We start from the raw sequence: 25,286 nt of genomic DNA on the forward strand, positions 1-25,286 counted from the left end.
AAAATCATACAGTATTTGTCTTTCTCTAATTTCTCTTAGTGTAGTTGCCTTCAAGGTCCACCCATGTTATCACAACTGGCAAGATTCCATTCCTTTTTATGACTGAGTAGTTTCACATTTGATATAAATATATATAATGTATGTGTATATATATGTACATATATAAAATATATATAAAACATCTTTTTTATCCATTTATCCATCAGTGGACACTAAGGTTGTTTTGTAAATAATGTCGCCCTGAACATGAGGATGCGTGTAAACACTAAAATTAAAATTAGTGTTTTTATTTTTTTTTTCAGATAAATATCCAGAAGTGGAATTGCTGGATCCTATGGTAGTTCTATATTAAACTGTCCTTCCTCTATTACATATTCTTGGATCCTTTATTGTAAATTAATTGACCATATATGCGTGGGTTTATTACTCTATTTTGTTCCCTTGGTCTATAGGTCTTTTTATGCCAATATCATACTGTTTTGATTACTATAACTTTGCAATATAGTTTGAAATCAGGGATGATGGTATCTCCAGCTTTGTTCTTCTTTCTCAAGATTGCTTTGGCTATTTGAGGTCTTTAGTGGTTTCAGACAAGTTTGGGAATTGTGTTTTATGTGAATAATGCCACTGGAATTCGGTAAGGATTGCATTGAATCTGTAGATTGCTTTAGGTAACATGGACATTTTAACAATCTATGAGCATAGAATATCTTTCCATTTATTTGTGTCTTCTTCAACTTTTTTTGTCAATGTTTTATCGTTCTCAGTGTATAGGTTTTTCAATTTCTTGGTTAAATTTAGTTCTAGATATTTTATTCTTTTTGATGCAGTTGTAAATGGGATTTTTTCTGAATTTCTCTTTCTGATAATTCATGTTAGTATATAGAAATACAACAAATTTTTGTATATTGATTTTTGTATCCTGTAGCTTTACTGGCAGAGTTTTTAGGGTTTTCTATATATGAAATCATGTCATCTGCAAATCACAACAGTTTTACTACTTTCTTTCCAATTTGTATGACTTTTATTTCTTTTCCTACCTAATTGCTTAGCCTAGCACTTCCAGTACTATGTTGAATAAAAGTGGCAAGAGTGAGCATCCTTGTCTTATTCCTGGTCTTAGAGGAAAAGCTTTTCGTTTTTCACCATTAAGTAGGATATTAGCAAAAAAAAAAAAGTAGGATATTAGCTGTGGGCTTGTCATATATGGTTTTTATTATGTTGAGGTAACACCTATACCTATATCTCTATACCTACTTTGTTGAGGGCTTTTTATCATAAATGGATGTTAAATTTTGTCAAATACTTTTTCTGCATCTGAGATAATTATATGGTTTTTATCTTTCATTTTGTTAATATGGTGTATCATGTTAATTGCTTTATTAGATGTTGAACCATCCTTGCATCTCTGGAATAAATCTCATTTGATAGTGGTGTATGATCCTTTAATGTATTGTTGAATTCAGTTTGCTGAGGATTTTTGTGTCTATGTTCATCAAGGCTATCGGCCTGTAATCTTATTGTGGTGTCCTTGTTTTGGTATTAGAGTAATGCTGGCCTCATAGAAATAAATTTGGAGGGATTTTCTCCTCTTCAATTTTTTGGAATATTTTCAGGTGGATTGGCATTAATTTCTCTTTGAATGTTTGGTAGAATTCACCAGTGAAGTTGTCTGGTCCTGGACCTTTGTTTGTTGATAGGTTTTTGATGACTAATTCAACCTACCTACTAAAAATTAGTCTGTTCAGATTTTCTAATTCTTCATAATTCAGTCTTGGAAAGTTGTATGTTTTTAGGAATATATCCGTATCTTCTAGGTTGTCCAATTTGTTGGCATATAATTATTCATAGTAGAGGCACCTGGGTGGCTCAATGATTGAGCGTCTGCCTTTGACTCAGGTCATGATCGGGGGTCCTGGGATTGAGTTCCACATTGGGCTCCCCATAGGGAGCCTGCTTCTACCTCTGCCTATGTCTCTGGGTCTCTCATGAATAAATAAATAAAATCTTTCCAAAAAAAGTTTAAAAAATTATTCATAGTAGTCTCTTTGTGGTGTCTGGTGTAACAGCTCCTCTTTCATTTCTGACTTTATTTGTTTGAGCCCTCTCTTTTTTTCTTGGTAAGTCAAGCTAGAAGTATGTCAATTTTGTTGATCTTTTTAAGGAAGTAGCTCTTTGTTTCACCGATCTTTTCTATTGTCTCTTTAGTCATTATTTCATTTATTTCCACTCTGATCTTTGTTATTTCTTCCTTCTACTAACCCTGGACTTTGTTTATCTTTTTTCAAGTTTTAAGGTTTTAAATGCCATCTCTATGATGATGACTCCCACATGATGTCTTTAGTGCGGTCCTTTCCCTTGAGCTCCAGACCCATATACCCAACTCAACACCTCCACTTGAGTGTCTGGTCACATCTCAGATTTAACATAGCCTGATCTGAACTCCCCATATTTTCCTTCCCAAGCCAGTCCTTCGTATAGTTCTCCCCAGCTCTAGTGTTCCCCGTTGTTCAGGCCTAAAGCTTCCATCCTCAATGCCTCTCTTTCACTTATGCCACACCAAATCCCTCAGCCCTACCTGTCCTCTGTCTCCAAAACAGACCCATAGTCAGATGACTTCTCTTTATCCCCAGTGCCACACGCTGGTCCAAGCCATCACAGTGACCCACTGAGAATTTTGCAGTGGTCTCCTTACTGGTTTTTGTGTTCGTACCCTCACTTCCCCTACAGTCTTCTTTCAACCCAGGAGCTGGAGTGTTGTTATCACATAAAGCAAATCATGTCAGGCCTCTACTGATATCTTTTCAATTTCAAAAGCAAAAGTCTTTACCAGGGTGTACAAAGCCCTGTGTAATCTGGCCCATGCCACTTCACTACTTATGTCCACATGGGCCTCTTTGCTTGTCTTCAAACATACCAACCACATTACTCAGGGCCTTTGCACTTGCTGTTCACTCTGCCTGAAGTGTCCTTCCTCTGGGGGTCCACATGGTTCACATCCTCACTTTTTTTAGGGGTTTCATTTTCTCAATGAGGCCTGTTATATACCCAAATGACTGGTTTCTGGACCACAGAGTAGTAACTATTGTAGTCAATTAATTATTTTAGCATCTGTGATCTCCCAATTATACTATATTTTACAGTGTTGTGTTGTGTATTTTCATTTTGTAATGCTGGGACCCTTTTCCCCTCCTGTTCCATAATTGTGCTTTAACTCCTCCTTGATAAAATATTAGAGACTATGACAATTAAAATATTCAAGTACAATTGCCAAACTGTGGAAGGAGTCTCGGTGTCCATCGAAAGATGAATGGATAAAGAAGATGTGGTTTATGTATACAATGGAATATTACTCAGCCATTAGAAACGACAAATGCCCACCATTTGCTTCGACGTGGATGGAACTGGAGGGTATTCTGCTGAGTGAAATAAGTCAATTGGAGTAGGACAAAAATTATATGGTCTCATTCATTTGGAGAATATAAAAAAATAGTGAAAGGGAATAAAGGGGAAAGGGGAAAAAATAAGTGGGGAATATCAGAAAGGGAGACAGAACATGAAAGACTCTGGGAAATGAACTAGGGGTGGTGGAAGCAGAGGTGGGCGGGGGGTGGGGATGACTGGGTGGCGGGCACTGAGGTGGGCACTTGACAGGCTGAGCACTGGGTGTTATTCTATATGTTGACAAACTGAACACCAATAAAAAATAAATTTATTTTAAAAAATAAAATAAAATATTCAAGTAGGAGAAGAGCTCTAAAATACAGATGATTACATCTGCAGAAGGATTTGGAAGGAAAGGGTCAGAGGCCATTTGTTTCTGATCATATTAGATACCTAGGGCCGCCTTAACAAAAGACCAAAAACTGAGCGACTTAAAACAACATAAATGTGTTGTTTCACAGTCCTGGAAGTCAGAAGTCCCAAATCAAGGTGTTAGCAGGGCTATTCTCACCCTTGCAGTCCTAGGGGAGAATCTTTCTTTGCTTTTCCAGCTTCCAGTGACCCCAGATGTTTCTTGGCTGGTGGCAGCCCAGCTTCAGTCTCTGCCACCACCTTCACATGGCCATCTTCCCTCTGTGTTTAGGTCTTCACATGAGATTCTCCTTGGTGTCTACACAGATCTCCCTCCTCTTACAAGAACACTGGTCATGTTGGATATGGGCCCACCCTAATGACCTCATCCTAACTTGATTGCATCTGTAGAGACTATTTCCAAATATGGTCACACTCACAGGTGCCAGGGGTTAAGTCTTCAACGTATCATTTTGGAGGACAACAGTTCAACCCATCACATCCACCATATGCTTTTCAGGACAACCTGATGTCTTGCCATCAACATATATTACTTTTCTCAAAAGAGGGAAAATTAGTGGTGTAGGTAGTCCTTGAGTTCATCTCAAAGAAATGGTGGCATGGCATCTCCAGAGATCCTAACTGCACTCTGTTGGCACCATGGATTGGGTGGAATTCTCTTGAATGTCTCTTGTATCCTTGATAGGTCTTCTGTTCCTACACATTCCCCTGCCCTGAAGTGTTTACAAACTAAACTAAAAAGATGTGCTAGTGCATAGGACATCAACAGGAGGCCAGGACCATGCAGTGCTATGTTCCACCTGCCAGCAGCCAGCAGCCTCTCATGAGCAGTGCCGTGTGTGCATGTGTGTGTGTGTGTGGCTTGCCAGACTAGCATTTGGTGCTTTGCAGTGTTTTGCCCTCCCTTATCCAGTGAGTAAATCCTTTTCATCTTGGGCCCTTGAATCCTTTTTATTAGGAAGTGATTTTGTTTTCTGCTGAATTGCAATAAAGAAAAAGGAGAGACGTGTCTATTGCAATATGTTAAGCATTTCTTAGTAACTTGTATCAAGATGCAATAATACAAAGGGTTACAATGGTGGTATATTAAATATATTTACCATGAGACTAGCTTGGCTTTGGATGGTTTCTTAGATTCAGGTCCCCAAGAAGCAGACCCTGAAATAAGAAGTTGAGGACAAGCAGTTGATTTGGGAGGCGACTCAAGGCAACATCAGTTGAGGTTACCAGTAGGAAGTGGGGCAGGGAGATAAAGATATCCTAGAAAGGGTGTTACCAAGAAGCTCACTGCTATGGCACCTGGGGCTCAATCCCTTGGGAGGCACCATTGGTGAGGAATGAGATGACAGAAAAAGAAAGGAGAACAGGAAATTTTCCACCTGTCTTGCCATAGGAAGCTAGCTGCCGAGTTAATAATGGTAGCAGCCAACATTTCCTGCACCATGCTATATACCAGGCACTATTCTAAGTGTTTTGCGTACTCATATCATCCTCGTAACAATCCAATGAGGCAGATATCCTTGTTTTACTGATGAATCTGAGGTCCAGAGAGGGAAAGCAACTTGTCCAAAGTCATACAACTACTTAGTAATAGAATCAGAGCCCTGTTGGGATCCTTGGGTGGCTCAGCGGTTTTGGCACCTGCCTTTGGCCCAGGGCGTGATCCTGGAGTCCTGGGATCGAGTCCCACATCGGACTCCCTGCAAGGAGCCTGCTTTTCCCTCTGCCTGTGTCTCGGCCTCTCTCTCTGTGTCTCCCATGAATAAATAAATAAAATCTTGAAAGAAAAAAAAAAGAATCAGAGTCCTGTTTTTATACACAGTAAAAATCAGGCCTTGAGGGCCCAGGGATCTGTCTGGATCAGCCCAGATGTTCTGATTCCCAGTCCAAAGTTATCCCATTATCTAGGCTCTCTCTTCCTTAGCCCTGAAAAATGATCCTTAGTTGGCTACTCTCAGAGATTTCCAGATAATAGAATTTAAAAAGTAAATGTCTTATGGTCACTTTTGAAATAGATTGTTCAAGTCTATTTAACAATCTTTCTTTACTCTAGGGAAAAAGATGTCTTTTCTTGTACTCTTTCGCTTTATATCCTGGACATTCTTTTACTTCAAAGTTTTGCACTTTCCCTCCCCCCCCCCCAATTCTGCATCCAAAGACCAACAAATCCTAGTGCTATCTTTTAAAATTTACTTTAGAGAATGGATTTGAAAATCACACTCCTCCTTGTTAGCCCAAAGAAGGCTAAGAACATGAAGCTTTGGCCTCAGGTGAATCTTTTATTATTTCAAACCAAGACAAACATATTTTTTCAAGGATGACAGCACAATCATTATCACAAGCATGTTAATATGTCTATTTCAAGAGAAAGAATATACTACAAGTCATGCTATTCATATTTTCAATAGCATTCTGGCATAAATTAAAGCATTTCCAGTTGTGTCAAACATTGAATGAACAGTAAATTCTACTTTCTGCTTTTGGGTAAATAAATGGTGTCTTTCAGTGAAGTGGCAGAAAATAATGTGAGGGCTGCTTCTTAAAACCGCCCTTTGCTCCAACAGCCATCAGCCCCTTCGGTTACCACTGAACTTCTCAGCTATTTTCTGTAGTTCCATATCCATTGCAGCCAGGTTCTCAAGTTCCTTTTCCTAGAAAATACAGAAAAGTGGAGGCATGAGGTCCCAGATCAATAAATTTTATTGTGGTCTGAGGGAGTATGAATAGAAGGGAATTTTTTGATATCAGAAGCCATATGAGACACTCTACATCAGTGGTTCTCAAAGTGTGGTCCCCTGATCAGAAGCATCAGCATCACCAAGGAACCTGTCAGAAATGCAGATTCTTGGGCCCCACCTGCAAACTACTCAATCAGAAACTCTGAAGGCTAGAAATCTCTTGAGATTCTGATGCACATTCAAGTTTAAGAAACAGCAACCAGCATAATCAAATTAGGAAAAATCATTGTTTAGGCAGGAACCGTTCTAATCACGTTAACTCTCTGAGATGTAAATGAATTTTTATAGTCCAATAGCTGATAAAGGAAGACTAAAGCAACTAATTTCTATATCATGTGTTCCTTCTTATCCTGTGAAATAGTGATGAAAAGTTAAATGACCAGGAAGATACCAAATTGGGGTTGTCAACGTTGGCCGAACACTGAAACCACCTGGAAGCTTTGAAAAATCCTGATGCCCAAGTAGCACCCAGCACCAAATAGACAGAATCCCTGGGGGTGGATCCAAAACATCAGTAATTACTCAAGCCCTGCAGCTGATTCCTGTGTGCAGCCAAGGTTGGGAAGCACTGCAGTAGGGTAAGTGGGCAGGGACAATGGAACTCAAACCCAGAGGTTGTCCCCACTCTCTTACTGAGGATACATTCTCAAGGTAATTAATTCCCACCAGTTTCACCACATTAATTTCAGGTAGTCTTGAAGACATTAATATTAACCATCTTAATTTTAAACAAAAGCCCCACACGTTACCTCTTCCTCCGTCAGAACTCCCTGGCCAGCCCTGTCCTGTTCATTCTCTGCTGCATGGTGTGGGCTCATCTGCTCCTCAGAGTCATAGAAGTCTGGAAACTCGGCAGACTTCTTCCTGTAGTGAAGGAGCTGGTCCAGTTCAGCCACTCTGTCATACTGCCTTTTCAGATCCAGTTTGGGGGAGAGATTTCTCTTCTCATATCCCCAATTCACATCGTCCTCGAAGGGCTTTTTCTCCCACACATCATAGTTGTATTCTGGGAAGAAATTCTTCTCATTCAAGGTTAGCCCATTTTCCTCTTCCCCTTCAAGAAAATTGTCATCCATGTTGTCTTTTCTCTCAAAATGCCTGCTCTTCCACTGGGGAGGATCATAGTATGGGTTGAGCAGCTCCCCTAATCTCTTCCTCTTGTCAGTGGTGTAATGAGGACCATACTGTGTACCTTGAAGCCTAGCTTCCTCCCTGCTCTCTTTAGCATCTTCCAGGTCCTCCTGCTGCTGCCACTTCCCTTGGGCTCCTTCCTCACCTCTTTCCTCACCATAGCTGAGGTAATTTCTGTCCTGCTCTTTCCACTCACCTTGTGGATACCTCCTTACCTTGTCCATTGGGCTTTCTTGAACACTGTGGTATCCTTCACCCAAGAACCGTTTTTCTTCTTTGTCTGGAATGGAATATGCACCTGGTCCCCCTCCCCTGGCTCTGTGGTGGTGTTCCTCCTCATAGCCCCTCTCTCCCTCACTTTCTTCATTATATCTGTGGGCCGTGTGGTCAAACTCTGAGCCGGGGGGATTTCTCTTGTCCTCCTCCTGGCTGTCCTCACTGGGAGGCCTTGGAGCCCTGTACTCCTCACTTCCTCTGCCACCATATTGTCCTTGCTCCAGGTCCTTGGGAGCCTGGTAACTCCTCACTTCTTCCCCATATTCGGGTTCTTCCTCTGAAGCCCTGTAGTGGGCTGGATGGTGGTCCCTCTTTTCCCCTAAGCTGGCCATGCCCATGTCTGACTTCTCGGATTCCTCACGGAGGTGTCCTCTTTGCTCAGAGGGAGGTGTCCCTTCTTGAGAGGACCTGTCAGGCCTGGTCCTCCCATGGTGGTGTCTTGGCTTCCAGTGTCGTTTGTCCACCTCAGGGTCAGTATCTTCCTCACTTTCCTCAGATTCTTCCCGGCTCCCAACTGGGCTTTTAGACTCTTGAGGGTGTTCCTCCTGGCTTCTTGTATCCTCTCCACTCTCCTGGCTACTCCTTTCTCTGCTGTGTGTCTTCTCCTCAGGGGTGCTGGCAGAGTGTGTACCATATCTGGCCACTAACTCCTCTTTTTTCTTAGCTGAAGCCTGGTTTCTTTTGTTGAGAAAGGCATTTTGTGTCTCTCCTGGCTCCTCCAGGTTTTTCTCTTCACTGCCATCTCTTCCATGCTCCCTTTTCTGATATTTCTCCCCCTCCTCTTCCTTCCTGTCCTCTTCCTCAGTTTTCTCAGAATAGTGTGTCTTTGCTTCTTTAGAGACTTGGCTGTCAGGGAGGTATAGGTCCCCTTGGGATTCACTTGCTCCTTCTCGGCTGTGCCCACCCTCTGTGTCTGCCATTGTCGGGCCTTGGGTGCCCCCCTCTCCTGGGGGTCTTGCTTCTTCCCTACCAGAAGGCCTGTTGGCATCTGAGGCATCAGTTGGGTCTCTTAACAATCTTACTTCAAACCGTGTGTTTTCATTTTCACTTTTCTCTTCATCTTTGACCTCTTTTCTACCTATATGAAAATAAAGAAGCTTAAGTGTAATTTCAGAATTGTGCACCAGCCTCAGTGAGCACTACAAAACTGAAGGACCTGAAAAATCACTTGGATACTTTTTAAAGTTAATAAAAAGTATAGTCAGACTCCTTTTGAAAGAAAATGGGATGAAAGCTCGTTAGTTGTGTTTAATAATAAACTCTACTTTTACTTTTTCCATAACACTCAACCAGCATGTCTCACTGGTACTAGTGATCAAATTAAAATCCAAATAGAGATTTATGAAATGTTAGAATTTAGAACCAGAAGAAACCTTAGAATTCATCTATTTCAGCCTCTCCTTTTTGCAAATGAAGACATTGAGACTCAGAGAGGTATAATTAGGGACCCTTCTTTCCATATTTGTTCTGAGTAAGGATTAAAAAGTTAGCCTTATGTAAATAGCTCTAACTAAAATCCAACTAAATAAAGTTAAATAGCCAAAATGGGAAGTATCAGGAGGAAGTATCAATGGAGGATTTAAAATTTTAAATTATTAGTTTATCAGCCTTTTAATCTAATCAACTGTGTAGACTCAATGTAGCAGTAAGAGACCATGTAACCTAGTAACTGGTGGTAAGAAGGGTGCATATTTCTTCCCTGAGAAAACCGCATACCAGTAGAAAGAACCATTTCTTCCATCACTCAGATCCCATCTGCCCAACGTATTCTCAGATGTTGAAGATAAACATCAGTATACTGAGTTATCTTTGTTTCATTAGTCAACAGTAGATGGTACAACTGATATTTTAATTGAATGTGTTCTCTCCTATCTCTTCCAAATGTCAATACCTCCTTTACTAAATCCTCCTTAATGCAAGAGCATTTCATGAAAGAAGACATGCAGCTAGCATTGTCTGATTGTTAGCTGGAAAGGCTTGAATTTCAATTTATGTCACTGAGTTCATATAGAACTCCTGAAGCCAAGGCCCCTCATAGCTCTGGGTCTAGATCTATACTGTCTGTTGTGGGAGCTGCCAGCCCTTTATGGTTCCTGAGTACTTGAAATGTGGCTGGTCCAAACTGAGATGAGCTATAAGTCTAAGATACCTACCAGATTTTGAAGACTTTGTATGAAAAAATTGCAAAATATCTCAAATTTTCATATTGATTGTATATTGAAATAATATTTTGGATGTATTGGGTAATATATATTATAAATATACTGGGTGTGGGGGCACCTAGCTGGCTTAGTCAGAAAAGCATGTGACTCTTGATCTTGGGGTTGTAAGTTCAAGCCTCACATTGGGTGTAGAGATTATTAAAAAAAAAAGATAAACTTTATAAGTATATATATACACAAATCTATTAGATGGGTAAAAATTATTTACTAAATAAAATATATTGGATAAAAATAAAATACATTATTAAAATTAATTTCTCCTATCTCTTTTTACTTTTTTAACATGGCCACTAAGAAATGTGAAATTAGTGATGCATGGGTGGGTCAGTCTGCCTTTGAATCAAGATGTGATACCAGGGTCCTGGGATTGAGTCCCACCTTGGGCTCCTCTCAGGGAGCCTGCTTCTCCTTCTGCCTGTGTCTCTGCCTCTCTATGTCTCTCATGAATAAATAACTAAAATCTTTAAAAAGAGAAATATGAAATTATATTTGTGGTTCACGTTATATTTCTATGAAATGGCACTGATGAGTCATTTTGAACTGACATTTGCAAAATGGAAAAAAATGGTCATTGGAAAAATACTCAAGAAATAGTGGATGGTCTGTACCTTTCTCCTTAAATCCTAGCCTGGCATGATAACATTCTCATGTTTTGTGAATCAACTGAAATGTCTCTGACCTTTCACATCCAGAGAGCTGGTCCCTCCCTTTTGTCTTTGAAGAGCCAGTGCAGCATTGAAGCAAGTGAGGTCGTCCAGGTAGGCACAGGTAAGCTGACATAGCCCTAATCAGACAGGGTCTCAGCTTTCTAGGGCAGGCGCTGTGCCACCCCTTTCCTACTGCTTACCGGTCAGTAACAGAGTATTTTTATTTTTTCCCAGCTAATTCTGTGCTCTCTGTAGCAGCTTGTGCCTGAGTCTTAGCACTTCCTCCTAAATTTAGCTCTAAGTCCCTGCAGGTGTGATCAGAGGAGGACTGTGATTAGCAGCACATAGTCATTGTCAATCTGTAAAACCAAGGTATGAAGCTCATTCTTACTTTCAAGTAAAAAAGGAGGAAATGTACCTTCCATCCTTAACTCTGTTGCAAGGATGACAAGATTAACCTGGACAAAGAGAGGCTTATGCCTATTAAGAAATTGGGCTATGTATTCCCTAAGGTCTCTTCACGCCATAAAACAATGATTCTCCTCTATTCCCCCAAGTGCTCATTCACCCAATAAGTGTATGCTTGCTCCACAGACACCCTGGAGAGAATGGGGAGTGGGGATGGAGATGGGCAAGGGGTAGGAGAGAGAATCAATCCATCCATCCAGCTGGCTGAAAAGCTCCAACTGATCTTCTGTTTAAGACATATCAGCAGGAGAGAAAACTAGAATCAGGCAGAAGCCACAAACTGGTAACCCAGAGGTGAGTTCTGGTTGCCCTAAATCTCATTTTACCTCATTTCAAATTCAGAGGCAAATACTAAGTACCAGGAGATATTGCTTACAAATCCAAATTTTAACTTCTTTTAAAAAATCCCAGATCTGATAACAAAGTCTGTATTTCTCCAGAGTAGGGTTGGAGCTACAAAACATCTGCCCTCCACCCCCCGCCCCCCACTCCCACCCAGAAGGACATGTATCCTCTAGTTTTTGAGTCACTTCCTATTCTGCTTTACTCCTTATGCTGTCAGGCCCTGGCTGCTGTCTGAGTCTGCAGCCCAGAGGAGCTCTTAAACCCTCCTGATCTCAGCATTATATATAGTTCTCTGGGTAGTGTCACCAGGGTCCGATAGACATGAGTCATTTGATTTTAGCCAGTTTCCCTGGGCCTCTCTCAACAGACATCAAATGGCCCCAGGGCACAGTCAGTGATAAACAGAGGCTAGAATCACTATGGCCACAATATAAAGGTTGAGTCTGATCTTGACAGTTAAGCAGGGCCCTGCATTCAACAGCTCTTCCTAAGCAGTCACAGTTCTTTGATGACCTACTATGGCAGGCCCCACACTTTTGCATCTATCTGGTAAATGAAGGAAGGGGAAGGGAGATAGTGAGGTTTGTCCAGAGGAGCTGGCTCTAGTCTCTGCCTGAAGACTCATTCTGTTTGTATTCATTCCCTGTAATGGCTGGAAAAGAAAGTTGGGGAGAAATTCAGAAAAACATGTGTAAGCTGGGATTGATAGGGAAGCTTCCTCCCACTGTTCATGGGACTCATGGAGGCTCAGGTCCCCACATCTGTGATTACCTTGAAGCCCCCAGTGGTGGATTGAGTCCTGCCAGGTCAGTCTTTTGGTCAGTTGTCAATATTTGTTTTTACCATTTTATGCATGAGGGCTCATGTGCAGCAATAGCAAGAGACTATTATCTTGCAATAAGAGATTTTGGAAGTGACAAGAAAACAAAAATCTAGTCTTGCCAGCCTAACTAAAAATTTAAAAGCAGAGACTGTTGGAGAGAACAGTGGTTTTTGGATTTGTTTGAATCAGTTTGATTTCATGCATAAAAGAGACGGCATAGTTTTATAAAACTGGTCTTTTAATGTCAACTCCCAGTGGATACCGCTTGCATTACTGTTGAAATTTGTATAGAAAATCCCACTCTAGATTCAGAAGGTCATAGCTCTGACTCACTGGATGTTCCACTTCTCCTTTCCTCCTCTAGTTCTCCACCATTTGGCGGTACCTCCCATTCTAATCAGCTCTACATTAAAATGGCTTGAGCAATCTGTCATGTAAAGAGGACAGAAGTTTCCAAGTCATCCTTCAAGCTTCTAACTTCTCACTGTCAGAAGAGCAGAAGGCAAATAATTTTAAGTTCTCTTTCTATCCTTTCATCTCCCAACATTTCCAGAATACTTAACTCCTGCTACCTAATCACAAACCAGCACTCCCCACACTTCTCTCCACCCAAATGAAAACCTGTTCTAAAAATCCAAACTCTGGAACCAAGGAATTTAAGAACTGATAGATATATCAAAGGCTATCATTGAGTTCAACTCCCTCACTTTACTTTGAGAAAATAAGCCCAGAAAGTCAAGAGATCTTTCCCCATGGCCATACAGCTATGAAGAGGCAGAGTGGGACTAGAAGTCATATCTTCTGTCTCCCCAGATCCTAGTCTAGCCTATATTCTTTCCATTTCATTATGCCCTCCCCTGCCCCCTTTCATTTGGAGGTAAAGTAGTAGGTGAAGTAGAGGGAGCAGGAGGAAGGACCATGTGAGAGACAAAAATCTCCTGCAGTGTAGGACACTTACTCTTTTTCAGGACTTGGCGACACTCAGGGGTGATGGGTGGAGCACTGGACTTTGACAAGGCATTTGAGAGGACCTCAATGATGCAGCGAGTCACCTGGAGGGAGACCCAAAAGCATGTTGGCAAAAGCTGGTGTCACTAGGATGACACACTAACTCAACCTAGAGCTGCTGTAGCAAGAGGCTTGGCTCTGTGGCCTAGACTGGTGTGGAATCCTTGGGGCAGAAATGTAGAGTTATAGGACCACAGTGAAATCTCCCAGTCTTCTCCACAGAACAATGCAAAACAGCATTGGGTCAAGATTTCACAAGAGAAGAGAAATAAACACCCATTTCTTGGGGCATCTGAGTCGCTCAGTTGGTTAACCATCTGCCTTTGGCTCAGGTCATGATCCTGGAGTCCCAGGATCAAGCCCCACATCAGGCTCCCTGCTCAGCGGGGGAGGCCCTCCCTCTGTGCCCCTCACCCTGCTTCTGCTCTCTTTCTCTGTCTCTATCTCTGTCTCATAAATAAATAAATAAATAAATAAATAAATAAATAAATAAATAAATAAATAAATAAATAAAATCTTAAAAAACAAACATCCATTTCTTGCAGGTTGGAAGGAAAATGGTGATGACAGCTACCCTCAGGGGGCACTAAACACATCCAGGAAGGAAGTGAGACCCCAGGGCAGAAAGGACATTCTCTGCCACCCTTCCCTCAGGGATAAAAACCTGGCTTTGTAAGACTATGTTGTAGGTTTCTTGTGGCTGTCATTTGTTTTTGTTTTGTTTTGCTTTGGTTTGGTATGGTAAGTAGTGGGAGATTCTAGACTTCCAATCCAACTTACCATTTCTTCATTGTGGTTCCTGTTATCCACTGGCACAGAACTGACTGCTTTGAAGGAGAAAAAGAAATGGGAAGACTTGAGTTGATTTTTGGAAGTTGTGTGACCCCACACTCACAAAATTACCCCTACGTTCCGTACATTATTTGGAGAGAGGAGCAGAATCACAGCTGAGCAGAATGGAGATAGTTGAAGAAAATTAGTTCAGGAGCCATAATTGCCCCAGTTGCGCGCACGCGCACACACACACACACACACACACACACACAGATGTTTTCCCTAGCAGTGTCTTAAACATGATTTGGAAATGAATGCTATCTTATATGCAGTATAATTCAAATCCAGACCACAGACAAAGAGAGCTTCTGAGATACTGGCAACGTTCTATTTCTTTTTGTTTGTTTGTTTAAGATTTATTCATTTGAGAGAGAGAGAACAAGAAAACGAGTGGGGGAAAGGGCAGAAGGAGAGAGAGAGAAACTCAAGCAGACTCCCTGCTGAGCGCAGGGCCCACAGCATGGCTGGATACTATGACCCTGAGATCATGACCTGAGTCAAAACCAAGAGTTAGATGCTCAACCAACTGAGCTTACCAGGTACCCTGGCAACATTCTGTTTCTTGATGAGGGCACTGATTATACAAATGTGCTCACTCAGTGAAAACTTCATTAAGCTGTATACTTACCTGTGCAGCTTTCTAAATGTATATTATACTTAAGTAAAAAGTTTTTAAAACCTAGTTTAAATGAAACTAGAGTACACTCCTCAGCTCTTCTGCCTATCCTCTACCTAGTCCTGTCTCTAATAAATTATCCCCTCCCAAAACTCACTTTATTTTTAGAGACATGGTTGCGATTATCTTATATCACTAATTACCTAATTTTTACCCCCACTCCTTTGCCTGAACAAGCTTGCTTATATCAGTGTTGTTTCCTTTTCCCCATGTTGTCTGCAGCCATGTGTAAAGAGCAGGGAAGGGATCTCATTCTACTAGTACAGCATCAAGTCCATAATACCATGTACAAATAGGTTTTTAACAACTGGCTTATGAAGATATTTTAAAAGAATAAATTTTAATTTATTCAAATTAAATTTCATGAAGCTCTGCTTGTTTTAAACCAGCAATTCAAATACTTTATCCTCTTAGGAGATGTTTTAGATGCTTTTAATTTTACAAAGCACCCCCCCCCCCCCGCTTTTTTCTCCAAGCTGCTTTGATTTCTTTCATCTTTCACTTTGACTTTGTTCTTGTCTAAGCCCTTTCTATTGGAGAAGCTAAAGCATTTACATGTAGGCCCATCTCCACAGTTCTCCTGGTACGCCCTGGAGTAGACAACTGCTATTTTGGCTGAAGAAGCTCAGTGCAGGAAATTCTAGGTCCTTGAGCAAGAGAAGAGCTAGCTGGAGCAAGAGCAAAACTCTCAGACATCAGAGATGAAAGCTACTCAAATGTAGTTTATTTTTAACCAGCAACCTGACCTCTCCTCACAAAATGTTTGCTCTCCAAGCCTCTTTAACTGCCTGCCTCTAATCAGTTACAGATCGTAGGGCTCAATCTAGAAATAAAGCACCTATTTCATGTACTCACCTTACTGAATTTTCCTTTTTTAAAACATGGCCAGGGATCTACTTCAATTGTTTCAAGAAGCCCAAAGCTATCCAGCATATTAAAATCATTTGTAAACCGTTTAAGAAATGGTGAACAGGTAAGAAGACCCCCAAAATCTTTCTAAAAGGTACTTCAGACAAGATCCAGATGTCCTCCCTTTGGCACCCAGGCTTCAGTATGCTGGGCCATTATTTATCCCTCAAATGGCTGTTATTTGGGAACATTCCCACTGTGGCACTTTTTCTTTGCACCTGAATCTGTAAAATTCTCTAGAAAGAAATAACAGAGAATTACTCCTCTCATAAACTAGAAGGTGCCTTTTTAAAATCTAGCTTTATTAAACCTTCTTTGGTAATACAGTTTCTTTCTAACAACTTTTTTCCCCACAAATGTGAAATCGGAGGACACCTAGGTGGCTCAGCGGTTGAGAGTCTGCCTTTGGTTCAGGGCGTGATCCCCCGTTTGGGGATCGAGTCCTGCATTGCGCTCCCTGTGAAGGGCCTGCTTCTCCCTCTGCCTGTCTCTGCCTCTCTCTGTGTATCTCTCATGAATAAATAAATAAAATCCTTAAAAAATAATTGAACAAATTTTTTTAAATGTGAAATCAGTGTTTTTATTAACTACTAACATTGCCAAAGTATTAATAGTCATCAGATTTGGGCAGACAGAAATATTTTTCTTTATCACTCTAAATAATTTATAGCTCATGTTTGTTATTGCAGGACAGTCCTGTTTCTCTGAGATTTTTTCAGACCTGTTTTTGATGGAAAGGAACTAAGGTTTCCTTATAAAAGTGCATTATGCATCTCAGTGAGACATTTAAGTTCTGTATTTCTTCCAACTGAATCTGTGACAGCAAAGTACTAGCCAAAGACACATTAAATCCCCAAAAGTAGTTTAACTTATTTTTGTATAAAGTAAGATTCAGGAGGCACGAAAGAAAACCCAAGGATTCTAAAAGTGAAATAGTCAGGCGGTAGAAAATCTTCAAATTATATTGTATGATAAACCTGAAAATAATTTCTGAAGTATTATATACCACAAGACTATCAAACTAAGGTTTGATTCCAGAATAAAAATATAGCTATAATTTAAAAAATTAAGCAACCTCATCTGGGCAGAAACTACTTTACCCTGTACAATATGGGTGTCACATAACTACTTCACTCATATTAAATTTTTAGAGTGCCCAGTAGCTATTATAGAAAGGTATGGATTTCCCTTCAGAAGCTCTTCAGGGTAGGAAATGAGCCAGATGGTTTCCTGAGGTTTTCTTCAGTCTTGTGATTTTGCTAGATAATAAACTTTGCTTGATGGCTACCATGTTTCATTTCCAGGCATTTGTGAAGACAGAAATGGGGAATGACTGCTAATGGGCATAGGTGTTTCTTTCTGGGCTAATGAAAAACTTCTGACATTTGATAGTGATTACAGAATCTGTGAATCTAAATTATGCACTTTAAAAGTTTTATGGTGTGTGAATTACAGTTCAATAGTTTTTTAAAGAATATAATATCTATTTTAGCCGATATTAAAATATGAGCCCTTCTTAAAATATTCTCTTGCATAAAGGATCTCTAAATGTTCTGCCACTATATTAAGTAAGTCTCACAAATGACACTGTCTTGCAGTCTAAAGCACAATGTATAGCTGTAGCATTTTAAGTGATTTCTTTCTGAAAATATTTTTGACCGGAAAGGACTCTAAATATTCATTTAGTTTTCTTTAAGAACACTTATAGGCAATTTATAAGTTACAAGAATGTTAGAAATTTCTGAATGTGTGTGGCTTGCAAGAAAATAAATTACCACTGGCTTTCATTTTGTGTCTTTACATTTGGGAATCTAGCAATTGCTGTCAATGAAAGCTTCATATTCATGGATGGCAATACTTCAGTTCCAGTTAGGAGTCTCAATCTCAGATAAGAACAATATCCTATGAGGTTATTAAAACAGCCACCGAAAATCTCCAGTTTAATCTGGTGATAGCATACATACTTCTCAGTGGTCTAGTGATTTTACTTCAATGCACACACACACACACACACACACACACACATTTTTTCAAATCTCCAGAGATAATTTCTTCAAGATTCAGAGTAGTTTGAAAGATTAGTCCTACAATCTTCCATACATAAAGAGATACTGTCAAATATCTACTACTTAAAATTTCTTTCTCCCAATTGACTAAAAAGATTTTTTTTACTTCTTCAAGGATATCTTTGTGGTTATTTTATCCTTGTTATTTTCTTGAAGTACAAAAGTCAAAATATCTACTGCAATTTCCATTAATAACTTAAAAATGGATGGATTTGGGTATGAGATTACCTCTTCTCAGAAATGGAACTATAAAATACCCCCCAAAATGACATTAAACTTGTACATACATATACATGAACACACACACATAGATGAATATGTTAAGAAAAAGATATGATATCTTAAATACATACGAGACTTACTTTCATCTCCTCATGTTTAAATAATAATAATAAGGGAAATTATATCCCAGGTGCCAACTAATACAAGTACTCCTGTGTCTCCGTAGTTCCCTGGCTTTAAAAAAATCGAACAGATACTTAATTCCAGTTACATATTAAGGTTTTGGGAGCATCTCTTTAGACAGGTAGAGAAGGCAGAGAGCGTGACATTTTACAAGTAAGCACAAAATGTGGGGTTTCCTTGGAGGCACAGGCACGTTTCTATCTACAGAAAAACTCAAATATGAAAAAAAACTGAGACTCTTCTGGTTGGGCTAGGAAGCCCTCTGGCTTTTTCCAAGTCAGACGATGAAGCAGAGAGTTTCGGGAATTAATCATCTCAAGCAAGAAGGAGAAATCTTCCACCCAACCCTTCCTCTCCCCCAGTATCTATCTACAAGCCTACGGTCCCCAGCGCCCGAGAGAACGCGGCAAGCGCTGTCCGCGGTGCTGATCAGCCCGCGGAGCCCACTCACCGGCCACCACTGCAGCTCCCAGGAGGCAGAGAAACACTGCAGGCTGCATGGCTCCGCTTGCCCGAATCTGCACGAAGAGGATGGCGGCTGCACCTGTGAGTGAGATGCGGGCAGAAGGCAAGATAAAGATGCTCCGGGAAAGCAGCTGTGTGTCCAGGTCCCCGCGGTGTGGCGCGGTTGGCGCAGGACCCGCTCTTTTAAAGGGCAAGCCGAGCCGGGCCCGCAGGGCCAGGAGGGGTGGGAACCCACCCAGGAGGCGGCGCCCCCTCGCTCAGCACTGACGTCACGACCCCCACCCCCACCCCCACCCCCCCGCGGGCCTCGGCGCAAGTAGAAGGAAATTTACGCCAGTTCAGTGTCCTGGGTGCTTGGGGTCTGGAGCGGGGCTGGGGAGTAAGGCGGGCGTAGGAATGAAAGGGTGAGGAGAGAGTGCAAATGTGACGCGAGAGGAGAGACGCAGGTCCCTCTTAGATTGCCCAAGCTTGGTCATCTTGGTCCATCCCACCTCCAAACCTGAAAACGTGTGTTTGAGGTTGTGTATGGTATGCGGTTTTGTTGAGAATGTGTCTAGGGCTAAGTCTGTTTTGTGTCTTTACTGCCCAGCGGAGGATAAGACTCCTGCTAACTGAAGAGGACTACATGGTGGGGGGACGTGGCAAAAGAAATAAGGGCTTTAAAAGCAAAAGATGCAGCTGGAAAATATGAAGCCTGCTGTTCCTTCACATTTTTAGTTTTAAATCTGTCTACCTACCCATTATTCTGTGTCTGCCTACCTACCTACCTACCTACCTACCTACCTACCTATGTACTATTTGTGATTCTTTGTCTTTCTCTCCCTCTGAACACATAACATAGGGTTTAATATAAATGTCTCCCTTCTACCTCTATTTCCCCAGGTTCCCTAATTATCCTCTGCAGAGTCTATACTACTTAACCACTTTCTGTTGTTTAGCATTAATTTATTTTGAAACATACACAGCTTTATCTTTTTTTTTTTTTGAATGGCTGCATTATATTACATTGACTGTATTAGCTAGAATTTATTTAACTAGTCCCCTTTCTGATGGACATTTATTTAGGTAGTCACCCTTTGGCCTTTAATTACTCCTTTATAACAGAGGCCTAGGGACAGGAGTGGGTAATGAAATACTAGAGTCTACTGCTTGTAGACTCTAGTCTAGTACATCCCATAAGCACTGTGCATCCTTTCTCGCTTTAAAAACAAAATAGGAAGGTATTTCATTATTATGTGCGAAAAGAAGGTGAAAACATCTTCCAGGATATTTTTTAAATGAGTTCTTTCGGCCTAATGAGGAATCAGGAAAAAGAAGCAGGCAAATGAAACACGAAATGAAACAATCCAGAATCTTCTCTGATAACACAGGCTTTGGGCAATAGAGTGAACCTTCATTTGAGGTTTTTTTTTTTTTTAGGGAAGGCAGATGTCTGCATGCACAGCTAACGGAAGTTTCAGTGTCTTTTTTCCTGAAAATCAATGACGCTCAAATTCTTTATGCATGCACTACATCTTGAAAAGCTGGGAATGATTTCCCTGAGACCATGGCCACAGAATATTTAAAAGAATAGTCCTGAAAAGGATATTAGTGGGACAACTGGTAGAATTTGAATAAGATCTGTAGATTGCATGATAAATATTGTATCAATATTAATTTCTTGATCTTGAGAATTGTACTATGGATATGTAAGAGAATGTCTTTGTTTTTTAGGAAATGCATGTTTAAATAGCTAGAGATAAAGTGGTGTCATATGTACAACTTACCCCTAAATGTTTTAGAAAAATTTAGGGAGAGGAAAAGAGGGAACACTAAGGGCAACATTTGGGAAATTGGGGTGAAAGGTATATAGGAATTTTTAATACTATTTCTCATTTTTCTGAAATCTGATATTGTTTTAAAACAAACAGAAAATAATATTCTTGGCACAAGAGAGTCTATATAAAACCTCTGGAAAGAAGTGGATACAAAAAAAAATGAGGGAAGGCCCTTCCTTGGGTGCTGATCTAGGGGAAATTCTTTGGCTATTATTAAAATTGTATAAGGGTTCCAACTGCTGTTTAAAAGGCACCAATTGCCAATAGTACCTAGAAATTGGCACCTTCCAGGAGCATCTACATTCCAATGTTTCAGCAATTTCCCTTTTGACTTGCTCTCTTGTAAAACACAGGGTTAAAAACGTTAACGTCATTCTGTAGCTTCTCAGACAGGGCTTGGGCTGAGTTTATTACCCATCAAGAACAGTCTTTTCATTATTGTGAATTGGCCCACAGCCAGTTCCTATATTCAGGCTTACTTTTTTTCATTCTCATTATTTTACAAACTTTTTATTATTTTGCCTTTTGCATTTAGATCACCACGTACTAGGGGGGAAGAAAAGCTTTTGGAAAGAGCATTTCCAAGGAATTCTTTCAAAGCGGAATGACAGGGGAAAACCAATATTTTCCTCGGGAACCAGAGCTTAGAATAAACCTGGCATGAGTTAGAGATATAGTCACACTTTTTACCACGTTGCCACTTAACGTGCACTTAATTCTCAGTGTCCTGAGAATTTTTTATTGAAATTACCATCCTTTCTCACCTTCTGTGTAGTGTCACTGAAACAACAACAACAACAAAAACAAGAAACAAAGCCTAGAGTTCATATGTGCATAGGTATGTTTCTAGACTCTTCCAGAATACTGATCCATTCTGTCTCATTTTTCTATTTATCCTTGAAGCAGTATCACACTTTCTCTATCACCATAGCTTTTTTTTTTTTTTTTAAGATTTTATTTATTTATTTGACAGAGAGAGAGAGAGCAAGAGAGTGAGCACAAGCAGGGAGAGTGGCAGGCAGAGGGAGAGGGAGGATCAGACTCCCTGCTGAGCAGGGAGCCTGATGTGGGACTCCATCCCAGGACCCTGGGATCATGACCTGAGCCAAAAGCAGACACTTCACCGACTAAACAACCCAGACGTCCCCACCACAGCTTTTTAATAAGTCTTGCTATTTGATGTAAAAGGTCTTCCCACCCTGTTTTTTCTTCTGGAGGGCATTGATTAGTCTTGGCCTTTATATTTTCATACAAATTTTAGAATCAGTCGCCAATTGCCATGTGAGAAATCTGTTAGGATTTTGATAAGAGTTGAATCAAATGTATGGATCAATTTGGAAGCAGCTGATATCTTCACGATATTGGGCAGGCTTAGCTTTTTCATTACTGATAATACTTTGGATATAATCTTAAGTAGCATAAAATACTATTACCACAGGAGAAGAAAAGAAGCCATTTGTCAGGAATGCTTTCAAAGAAAAATTAAGGAGGAAAACATATCTCCCTTAGGAACCAGGGTCTAGAATAAACCATCGTTTTGTACATGGCTCCTGAAATAGGTTATCCATGAGGGTCTGGCCAGGAAAATGAAACCCTTAGAAGGAATTTAATAAGGAAAAAATACATAGAGATTAAGAAAGCTGAAAGAGCAAATAGGGGAACAAGAGGAATCCCAGAGATTAGTAAATGCAGGCAGCTGCTACATCCCTAGGGAATGGAAGGATAAAGAAATGCTGTGTCCTCACTGGAGCCCAGAAACATGGGCCATTTGGTAAAAAGTGGGAAATTCTGCAGGCTAGGAAGGCAGATTCTGGGGCCATGGAGGAAAGATTGTCTGGTAGGAGCTGGAAACAAAGAAGAGAAGCAGCCACTGCTACCAATGCATCATCCTCTTCCCAAGGAGAGAAAGGGGGAGAATTATCTTGGCTTCCCTTTTCTTTCAGCACCCGTGCCTCTTATTGGCTGAACATAACTGGGTAAGACTGACAGGGAAGCCTGAGCAATGTAGTTTGCAAGGAACAATTCCTCCAATGATACAGAATAGTGCAAGGAACCAGAAAACAAACAAGTGAATGGCATATAGGTCAGAATCACCTAGCAATACAGGTACTAAATTTTGGTTTTCTCTCCAAACGCATTAATTAATTTCATTAACATATATAAATATTTACTACGTGTCAAGCACTCTGTGTAGTACATGCATATTTGCCTACAACAAATTACATGGTTAATCCCAACATTAGTGGCAAAAGGAAATGTGCTCCATCTACTCTAGCAGAGTTCATCAGCCAGTCAGGGAGAAGAGGTGGGAGTGGTGAAGGGTAGACTCCAGGTCTGCAGAGGAGGGTGAGAAAGCAAGGCATGTCAGGAAAATGGCAGTACCATGGAAACTGCTGCCCTGCAAATGTACATCTACAGAATGCTGAGATTTCCCCCAGATTCCCAGATCCCTCTGAGGTGTGTATTTCACATAGGCTCTAAGAGTTTCTCAGTGGGACTAAGCTTTAGTTATCCACAATGGAACTTTCCTGATAGCAAGCTCTTTGGGGCTGCCTTTCCTTCCCTATTTTGCTTCTCCACTGCTTGACTCTGTTTCTTAGAAATATCTCCAAAATAAATTCTTTCCAGTCAAATTCTTTATCTCAGGGTCAACTTCTGGAGGAAATTGAATGATGACACATATATTCACAAACCTATTACAGACCATTAAATATAATTTTTCTTATTATGTCTGACTTTTGGTTGAAGCCTCATAACTAGGGAACATGGGCTTTAAGTGTCCACCTCTTCCAAGGAGGAGTCAGGTACATCTCTTCGGGACTCACTAACAGGCACAGTGAACTGGCACAGTGACTATCACAACATCTGTGAGGGAGAACTAAAAATGCAAAGGGGACTGATTGGAGAAAGAATATGTTTGATAGGGAGCCCTGTACTGTTTCATGATTCTTCTTCCTATCTCAGCCAAGTGAGAGGCCCCTAGAGAACAGTTCACAAAAAGTGGGGCTGCTTGCAGGAAGGAAGACTGACATCTCATTTCCCAGCTGGATGCTTGCTGAGCTGCAGGCTCCCAAAGATTTCCTATAATGCTACTAGAGGAGAAGAGGAAAGTGGGAAGGAGACCATAGGGCAATTTTATTTGAGAGTTCAAGAGCTAAGTGAAGATGGAGGCAGTGGGAGGTCAGCTGGAGCAGCTTGCAAACCGGGGAGGACAGTGGCTGGAGCATCTGTGCATCTGGAGTTTTTCCTTGGGCCAAATGGACTGCATGGATTGTTACTGGTCATAAGCCACCCAAAAAAAGTCCCCTGCTTGATGAAGCAAGGGGACCCAGGGATGTACTGATGATAGTAGCTTAGAGGTGTTGTAAAAGATCAGACAGGGAGCATCACCCCTGTCAGGGGTTCGTGGGTTGAGGATTACCATAGAGGACTCTAAAGAATCGAGAAAGGTCTCTTATGAAAGGGCAAGCCAGCATCTAGAGGTTCCCTGGGGGAACTACAGAGGACACTGGTGACCTCTGATCCCTTCTCAGTCTTCTTTGATCTGCTGCCTTGTTCCAAACCAGAAGGAGCTGGGTGGAGGGGACTGTGGGAGGGGGTGGTTATGATAGGAAAGAAAGAAACAAGGAGAACAAAAGAATGAGCCAGACTTACCCTCTTTTCCATGATTGGTTCTGAGTCAGGCAGCAGCTGGGTGCTGGAGGAGCTTTGAAGTGGGTGAAAAATAGAAGTCTGGACTGTTGTAAGGGTCCAGAGTTAATGAAAAGCTGTCGTTACTGCCTGAGATATTGTTCAAGGATCAGGAAAGGAGATTTGACAGAGGCAGTTGTAGGAGAAGATTGAAGCTGTTTTCCTGAGTGTACCTTCCAACTTCAGTATGTTCAAAATGATATATGTGTAATATAAGATTGAAAAATGCTTCCACATTGTTTACATACATGAGTGTTATAGTAATAAGAGGGAATGCTCCAATTGGACCAGAAATCCTGAGGAGTCCCCAAAAGATAAAAGCAGATGGTTTCAGAGTGAAAGAGAAAATTCACAGCCTGTAATAAGATAGAACTAATGCAAAAGGTCAGATGAATTTTGGAGTTCCTCCAAGCCCAGAAGCAGGAGGGAATCTGTGGGCAACTGTTGAGGGGTATGGGGTATCTGGTGGAAGTGCTTGGGATATATGGCCCTCCCTTCCTCCAGCACTTGGGCCCAGCAGTAGGTAGCAGAGATGCCCAGACCTGCGCCCTGTGCTGTTGGGTTCTTCTCATCTCTTAGTAGCAACTTCCCTCCACCTCTGATACCTTGATTCCTGCAGCTTCTTTTTCTTTTTCCCATTAAAAAGCCTTCTCTCTATGGCACTCTTCATAGAGATTTTTTGAAATTTGGTCTCATTCCAAAATATGTAGCTCAATTTGTGGAATTTCCAGCACCAAGCTAGGAACGGTGGTCATAACCTTGAAGTCACACCACCTTCAGGCCAGCATGGCTGTTACCGGACCAGTCCTCTGCAGGCCATTCTGAGATCTCCCTCTTGTGCTGTCTGCTGAATTCCCCTGGTTCTCCTCTCTGCACTCATCCTCAGGAGTCATGAAAGGTAAGTTGTTTCTGCCTCTGTGATTCTGAGAGATCTGGCAAACTTAAAACTG

The 25,286-nt window shown here is 41.0% G+C and overlaps 2 protein-coding genes and 1 long non-coding RNA gene across 4 annotated transcripts in view; 2 read left to right on the plus strand and 1 right to left on the minus strand.

The window, feature by feature from the left end:
• Nucleotides 1-25,286, plus strand: part of LOC144297990 (uncharacterized) — a 107,633-nt gene that overhangs the window by 73,304 nt on the left and 9,043 nt on the right. The gene's annotated exons all lie outside the window — the stretch shown is intronic.
• Nucleotides 6,076-19,067, minus strand: CHGB (chromogranin B). Of its 2 annotated transcripts, none has more exons than XM_077872258.1 (5): nucleotides 18,816-19,067; nucleotides 14,255-14,301; nucleotides 13,425-13,518; nucleotides 7,304-9,039; nucleotides 6,076-6,467 (listed from the first exon to the last, which is right to left on the minus strand). In XM_077872258.1, exons 1-5 carry the CDS (start codon nucleotides 18,862-18,864, stop codon nucleotides 6,384-6,386), a joined length of 2,010 nt encoding a protein of 669 aa, XP_077728384.1. In that variant the 5' UTR covers nucleotides 18,865-19,067; the 3' UTR covers nucleotides 6,076-6,383. The 2 variants fall into 2 exon arrangements, with proteins under 2 accessions (XP_077728384.1, XP_077728383.1); XM_077872257.1 differs by having other exon boundaries at nucleotides 14,255-14,298; nucleotides 18,816-19,020.
• Nucleotides 6,114-17,669, plus strand: LOC144297984 (uncharacterized). The gene is made up of 3 exons (XR_013364996.1): nucleotides 6,114-11,592; nucleotides 12,831-12,968; nucleotides 14,020-17,669. It is a non-coding gene; the product is annotated as an uncharacterized LOC144297984 (long non-coding RNA).

The sequence above is a fragment of the Canis aureus genome, chromosome 26 (genome assembly GCF_053574225.1).
Source record: "Canis aureus isolate CA01 chromosome 26, VMU_Caureus_v.1.0, whole genome shotgun sequence".
Classification (NCBI taxonomy): domain Eukaryota; kingdom Metazoa; phylum Chordata; class Mammalia; order Carnivora; family Canidae; genus Canis; species Canis aureus.